This window comes from Merops nubicus, unplaced genomic scaffold (genome assembly GCF_000691845.1).
Source record: "Merops nubicus isolate BGI_N331 unplaced genomic scaffold, ASM69184v1 scaffold9253, whole genome shotgun sequence".
NCBI classification, from domain to species: domain Eukaryota; kingdom Metazoa; phylum Chordata; class Aves; order Coraciiformes; family Meropidae; genus Merops; species Merops nubicus.
In genome coordinates, this window is record NW_008596858.1 from 1 (window position 1) to 7,372 (window position 7,372).

General features: G+C 44.1%; 1 protein-coding gene across 1 annotated transcript in view; it reads left to right on the plus strand.

Moving 5' to 3' along the window:
- Nucleotides 1–290: 290 nt before the first annotated feature.
- The window catches only part of FYB (FYN binding protein), a gene marked incomplete at its 3' end in the record, with an annotated part of 24,293 nt that continues 17,211 nt past the window's right edge, over nucleotides 291–7,372 (plus strand). The window contains exon 1 of the mRNA XM_008936509.1: nucleotides 291–1,395. Coding sequence (XP_008934757.1) covers nucleotides 291–1,395 — 1,105 coding nt within the window. The remainder of the gene's footprint in view (nucleotides 1,396–7,372) is intronic.

The window sequence follows — 7,372 nt, forward strand, 5'->3', positions numbered from 1 at the left end:
TATGCTCAAAAGGAGCTGCATGACCATTCTCTAAAGGCAGCACCTGCACTGAAAGTTTTAAAAGACTGCATAACCACAGCAAGGATATAACAAAACACCCAGCTTCTCAAACGCTACAGGAAGATGTGCTACAACATCTCCACAGCCAATCAGCAGTGCCATAGCCTCAGACCAGGAAACTCTTTAAAGTACAGTATGTGTGAACATTGCAGCGGGGACTTTCTCATTGCTCCTCTGTCTTTTTCTCTTCTTTATGCTTACAGGATGGCAAGTCACGTGTGAAGGAGCTCATGGCGAAATGCAACGCAACTAGCAGCTCCACAGAGAATGTTTCTGGTAACAGTCAGCCCTTCAAATATCCAGTACAACTTATCCATGCAGAATTACAGACGAGGAAAGGAGCACTTGAGAGCTCTGCCAATCAACAAAACCCACCTTCTTCTTCAGGACCCGGTACCTCTCACAAACCTGTTCACCCTGAGCCTTCTCTGGAGGTCAAGCCTCCAGATGATAATCAAAAAGTGGAGTGTCTACAGCCCTCGTATTTGAAAACGGTGGCACAACAGTTTGGGGTTCATCTTCAGCCAAGTGACAGAAAAGGGTACGGAAATGCTGGATGCACCAAGCCTCCCGCCAAAGCCAGTGGCTCAGGAAAAGAAGAGCCCAAGTCTCTGCATCCAAAACCTTCAGGGAGCAAGTTCCTTAAACCTGCTCCTCATGAGAGAGGAAAACAACTTTGGCAAAAAAACTTGAATTCAAATTCTGCACCAGAGGACAGCGTGGCAAAACCTGCCGATTCAGAAGTAGCAAAAGAAGAGTTCGTGTCTGCAGTACAAGAAAATGAACCCGAGCCTTCCTCCTCTAAATCACATCTTGGACAGAGATCCTCTCTGAAATGTAAGGTCTCCCGCAACAAATACACTCCTAATACAAAGGTTCTGGAAAAAAGTCTGCCAAGCCCTAGACCAAATAAACACCCATTTAAAGCAACAAAGGAAATGGATGAAAGTAGTGAGTGTGCTGCAGGAGCTGCCGGCAGTCATTTTTCTAGCAGAGTTCTGAAGCCTACTAGCCACTGGTCCAGCTCACTTCAAGATGCACCCCAAACTGGGAAGGACCTGAGAGAGAAAGGAGAAACTGATAATCTAAAGGGCATCTTTCCCAAGAAAACCGTCCAGGAAGAGTCAGGTTCTTCTCCTAAGTTGCCTGCGATGAACACAGTGCCTGCTGCAGGAAAGCCATCAGGTGGATCCCAAGAGAAGGAGGACAGGGGCTCAGGAGTCCCCAGGCGGAAAGCCCTGCTCCCACTGTTCAAGCTGGGCCAGCCCCCGGAGAAGCCCAGCAGGCCCCCCAGCGTGGACCTGGCAAAGTTCCGGAAGGCTATCCAAAAAGACCGTGAGTCCTCTCTGTTCCAGCTTTCTTGGGTATTCTCTTCACACCTACACGTTTAGTACCTGCTTTGTTTCGGGTGAAATCCCCTCTTCTCTTCAGAAATCAACCCCTTAAAGCTTTCACCTGTGCTTGCAGCTCTCCCGCACAGGACAGAAACTGAAGTTACATGCTCCCTCCCTCAGCGATAAAGTGTGGGGTGAATGCTCTCTGCATGGGGTTTATTTACTTTTCAAAACTACTCTACGTGTAGCTGTACCTTGGGGTAGGGAGTTTAAGTATTTTTCTCAAACAGACATTTAAGTCCTGACTTCCTACAGGTGAGATATGGATGTTGTGTGTCCTGCTCTTGACAGTAACATCCGGGGCACAGCTTGAGGGCCACCAAAATTACATACTACAGCCTGCACTAACCACACTTGTTCTTTTTTTTTTTTGTCTTCGGCAACAACTAATCACTAAGTGTGACCCTATGACTTGCTGAATATCTAGAATTTGCTTAGAAAATCAAACACTAGGCAAAATTACAGAATAAATTGTTCCCACATGAAGCTGCATTGATTTTATGCTCAGGTCTGAGTCCAGACTCCCAGATTTAAGTGTTTTCTGTCAGGCTTGCGTGGGGTCGGGACTGTGGCATTTAGCAGCACCTGAGGCTCTGCCTCATTATTTTTGTGAAGAGCTAAGCCTCTGAACTTTCTGCTGGTCATAATCCAGACATGAAAATTAAGGCTTGTCACTAGGTTGCTGGAACATTTGAGATGGTCTTGTGTGTAATGAGAGCTTCTGTAAATACATTTGAAGTATCTGGGAGGACATAAACTCCTGTGAAATAAAGACATTTCTGCAACTCCACTCCTTTCCTGAAGGAAAGAGTTCTCCTTCAGTAGGTTTCTTTCACCACGTAAGACAAGGTACAACAATGATCTCTTTTTGAGGCACTCAAAATATGCCCTTGAAATTCACATGTGAAAATGTAGTTTCCTGAAGTTATAGGACATATCCACTGGCACCTCCCTGAGGGAGGTTCTGAATGTCCTTACTTCTCCCTTAAATCCCCCGCATTTCAAAATTTTGGGTTAAGGTTTTCCTGCAAAGCTTTTAGGTGCTTTTTGACAATTCTAAAAAGTTAAAATCGGCCACTCCAGTTAGAATGGGTGATGCCAACTGACACATTTCCGTTACCAGTTTTACAGTAGCTGAAGGAGGCTTTCTCTTGCTTCTTATAGCACCAGCTGATTGCATCAACTATGACTGCACATTTTAAAATCCAGGTTTGAAGTTCTGTGGGTCCAAAGGAAAGCTGTTCTTGAGCTCAGTGCATGAGAGAAGCAAGGACAGGAATAAAAATTTATTACTGTGTTTCATTTTTATGGGTTTTTTTGTTTGTTTGCTTTGTTTTGTTTTGTTTTCTTCTTAATTTACCACTGTCTGCGTTGAGCTCAGGAAGCAAAGAATATATTCAGTCCTCACCTCTATTTTTTTAGCTCAAGTAAGTTTAATGAGTTATGTCCTGCAGTTAATTGTGTCAGGAGACAGACCCAGCTAAGTCATTTCTGATAATGAGGGTCATTTCACCTATGGCAGTCTGCCTTAACCACCTCTCTTTTATTTAATTAAACACATCACATTCAGACTCTTAAATTTTCAGTGGAGTCAGTGGGAACGGGAGATGCCTAATGGTGTGATTCAGAGTATTAAAGTTAGGTGCCTAACGTAGCTGACAACAGATGGTCTGAATAACTCCACACTGCATGTGCAGTACATCAGGCACATTAATGTGATTTAACTGATAGAAAATTAGCCCTTACACCTTCCGTATCTGGAACACAGTATGGCTTGTCTGTCAGCAGTTCTGAATGCACATAGACGGGTCCCCTTGAGCCAGAGGCATTCATAGAGGTTATGACTGAGTAAAAAAGCTCAGAGCTGACTTTCTCTAAGGACAAAAAGCCCCACCAAAAACACAAGCGTGCATGTAACTATGTCTTCTGTTCTTATTAATTCCACTCAGAAAACTAGGAGCACGTCAGTAGCAGAAAATGTACCTACTTTCTTGTCAGCTGCTACAGTTTGATTTTCCCGTGTTACCCTACAGTTACAGGAATGTGCTCACAAATCCAGGACTAGATCCCCGAACGGTGTAAATTTGTGTCTCTGTTTGAAAGAAACATGCCAATATACAACAGTCTGAGAAATATAACAATATACAACAGTTGGAGATGCTGCTCCTTGTTCATAGAGCACTGTTCAGCATGAAGTGGCTTTGCTCAATTGCCAGAGCAGATTCAAAATGGAAAGGCAGCATTTTCAGCAAATGAGACCAGCAAATGTTTTGGTTAAACCACAACAATACGAGCGTTGTTAGCTAGAACTCTGAGAAAGTCCTGACAAAGGCTGGGAACACCCAAACGTGCATATATTTTTTTTAAAAAAACAGTTTCTTAGTTTCTTTTTAAGCAATTAACAGAGGAATTATTTTGTTTCTCTGCTGTATGGTTTTGGTGTTGGTGTTTTTTTCTGTTTCCCATGTAGTTATAGACACAAAACATTTTTTCCCCTGTTTTAAGACTGAGTTAAAAATACTTATCCTACACATTTAAAATTAATTCCGTGAGCAGGGCTGTAAGGATAATAGCAGAACTTTTGCTAGAAGGAGGATATCCAGTTGCTGCTAACCAGCACTAGGACAGCCACTGGCCTGGAAGAGTTGCACTGGGAACATGATCTAAGAATGGAGCTGCCTTGTGTGGCGGCACCAGTTGTTCTCCAAACGTGTTGCAAAATATGCACCCGAGTAGAACGGAAGTGTCAGGCACGGTCTTCTATATTTCACAGTCCTTGGGTCAAGGCAAGACTGAAAAATTTAGAGAAACCACCTCAGTATGAAACTGTGTAGAGACCCTGAACTTCAGCCTTCCCCTCCAAGGCTGCAGACCTCGATGTTCTGTTTGGGTTTGTATCGGGTCTGGCTGAGCCGGTTTTCCCGCTGCAGCCTCCTGGCTCAGGGCCTTTGTGCTGGGAGTCAGAAGGGTGTTGGTAACACCCATGTTGTGAGCACCTCTGGGCAGTGCTCCCACAGCACCAAGGCTCTTTCTGACAGTCCCCCCCATGGGATGGGGGGCAGGAGCTTGGGGGCAACATAACCAGGACAGCTGACCCGAACTGACCAAAGGGATAGTCCATATCTGATGTCAGCTCAACAATAAAGCTGGTCTATAGTGTAGGGGGGAGCTACTCCTCAGTCCTCCTGAGCAACTGCTACACATTTTGGAGCCCTGCTTCCCAGGGAAGGCCAGACATCGCCTGGGGATGGGAAGGAGAGAATAAATCTTTGGTTTTGCTCTTTCCTTCTGTCTGCGGCATTGCTTAACTTTTGCTTTCTAATTAAACTGCCCTTGTTTTTACCCACAAGGCCTCTGCCTCTATCTCATTTTTACCTTCCCCTTCTGCTCTGTGGAGGAGGGAGAGGAAAGGGGGAAGGTGATAAGCGGCTTGGTGGGCATCACTTGCTCAGCCAGGGTTAACCCACCACAGAGTTTAACTCATGCAGCTCATTCCCTTGTGTCCAGAACTATCCCTAGAACAGCTGTGGTGGAGAGACTGGGTGTTCTGCAGTGAATCCTGAACACACCCATTTTCAGCTCAACAAAATTGTTCATTGCTGCTGGGTTACTTGGAAAGTTAAACTCAAATGACAAAACCTACCTGCTTTGGGAAGGCAGTCAAACTGAATGGCTCTTTCTCTCTTTCTCTCTTCCTTTCCTTCTTTCTTTCTTCCTTTGTTCCTTTCTTCCTTTCTTTCTTTCTGCCTTTCTTTCTCTTTCTTTCTCTTTCTGTCTCTTTCTCTCTTTCTTTCTTTCCATCTTTCTTTCTTTCTTTTTTTCTTTCTCTCTTTCTCTCTTCCTTTCCTTCTTTCTTTCTTTCTCTCTTTCTTTCTCTCTTTCTCTCTTTCTTTCTCTCTTTCTCTTTTTCTTTCCCTCCTTCTCTCTTTCTTTGAAAAAAGAAAAACTGGTAAACAGTATTCATTAATGAAGTTAATTTTAAACTTTTAATTACAGTAATTTCCCCTAGAAGCTGGTTATATTTACATCAGCTCAGAATCAGTGATACACATGTGCTTTCTCGATTCAGAAGAGAATACTAACAGTACTCCTTTATAATAAACACCCAAAGTGTAAGCAGGACTTTGTTAGAAAAGTAGTAGAGAAGAAAAATCACTTTGCTGAGAGCTCTCCACGTGAGGCCACGACCACACCATTGCTTTCAGAGGAGAACTGCACCTGGGCTGACCTCAGTGGGGTCCGTTGTGTACAGGCTGTCACCCACACAAAGTCACCTGGAGGCACAGAGTCCCTCGTGCTCTAAACACTTCTGCATGCCTCATGAACGATCAGCACCGGGGCTTCAGCTAGGGAGAATATTTGGAGCTGTACTGGGCAAAACAAAAGGCAACTATACCGAACCTAGGAGAAAAGAAGAGATCTATGAAAATTCCGATGATTTATCATTTGGGTTATGGCTGTGTCTGCAGTCTTTGTTCAGGTTCTGTTCTGCAGCGGATTATGTACCCACACAGTGACACAGCTATTGGAGCAGGGTACGACAAGGAAAGAGAAAGGGGAAACTGAAATCTCAGGTGTTTGCCAAAGTTATCACCACACCCCGCTGGCAAATCAAGTACCGCTCCCAAAGACAATCTATCTCCTAACTGTCTCTGTAAAGCCCTTTGGGAGAAGTCTGTCATTGCTCTTACTTGACGAGAAGATGAAACAGAAGCTTCTGAAGTTATAAAGAACAGGGGACTCTCTTACTGCAGGATGCCATGGCTGTTTACTGCAGAATCTGGGCTTAAAAGGTCAAAATAGGTTTTGGGGTTTTTTTTTGCCTCAGTGTTAGATTTGATAAAGTTGAGCCACAGCTCAATATTAAGGTGTAAGGGGATAAAAAGAATTGTAACTTGAGCCAAGTTATCTGTTTCTAAGACAGATGACATGAAAAGTAGGTGATGATATCAAACAGCACTTTTCAGGATGGGGTGGGAGTCACCGGGTATGAAATGATACCTGTGCTGTACAGTTAGAGCACAGCTCAACAAAGTGCCAGAATGATACTTGCAGAATAGCATGGTGATAAGAAAGTCCATAATTCCTGGACTTTCATACACGTAGCTAAAATGTTGAATTTTAAGCAATATCAAAAATGTACTGAAGTGAGACTATTTCTGGGAATCTGAAGACTTTTAATGCTTTTTACCTAGTCTGTTATTACATCATAGTAACATTATGGTTGGAACGGACCTCTAGGATCATCAAGTCCAACCTCCATCCCAACATTCCCATAACCACCAGACCATAGCCTCAAGTGCCACATCTACTCGTTTTTTGAACACCTCCAGGGACGATGACTCCACCACCTCCCTGGGCAGCCTGTTCCAGTGCCTAACCACTCTCTCAGGGAAGAAATTCTTCCTAATATTCAATCAAAACATCCCCTGGTGCAGCTTGAGGCCATTTCCCCTCATCCTCTCATTAGTCATTTGGGAGAAGACACCGACTAGGAACACTACCACCTCCTTTTAGGTAGCTGTAGAGTGCAATAAGGTCTCCTCTCAGTCTCCTCTTCTCCAGACTAAACAACCCCAGTTCCCTCAGCCACTCCTCACAAGGCATGTTTTCCAGCCCTCTCACCAGCCTTGTTGCCCTTCTCTGGACCAGCTCCAGCACCTCAATGTCCTTCTTATCCTGTGGACTTCACTTTTGTTGGACTTCCCTCCATACAACTGGGGACAATTCTTTCTGGGAAGCTCCACTCACTCACTGATGATACACAAAACAAAATTCTAGGTTTAACATCGTGGCATCCAAACAATGATTTTGTTTGGTTGTGTTGAATAACTTCTCTCAACATGAAATCTCAAAGCAACGGTTACTCCTCTTTGGCGGTGGCTTGTACATGGAGCAGGGATGCAGCCGAGGACAAG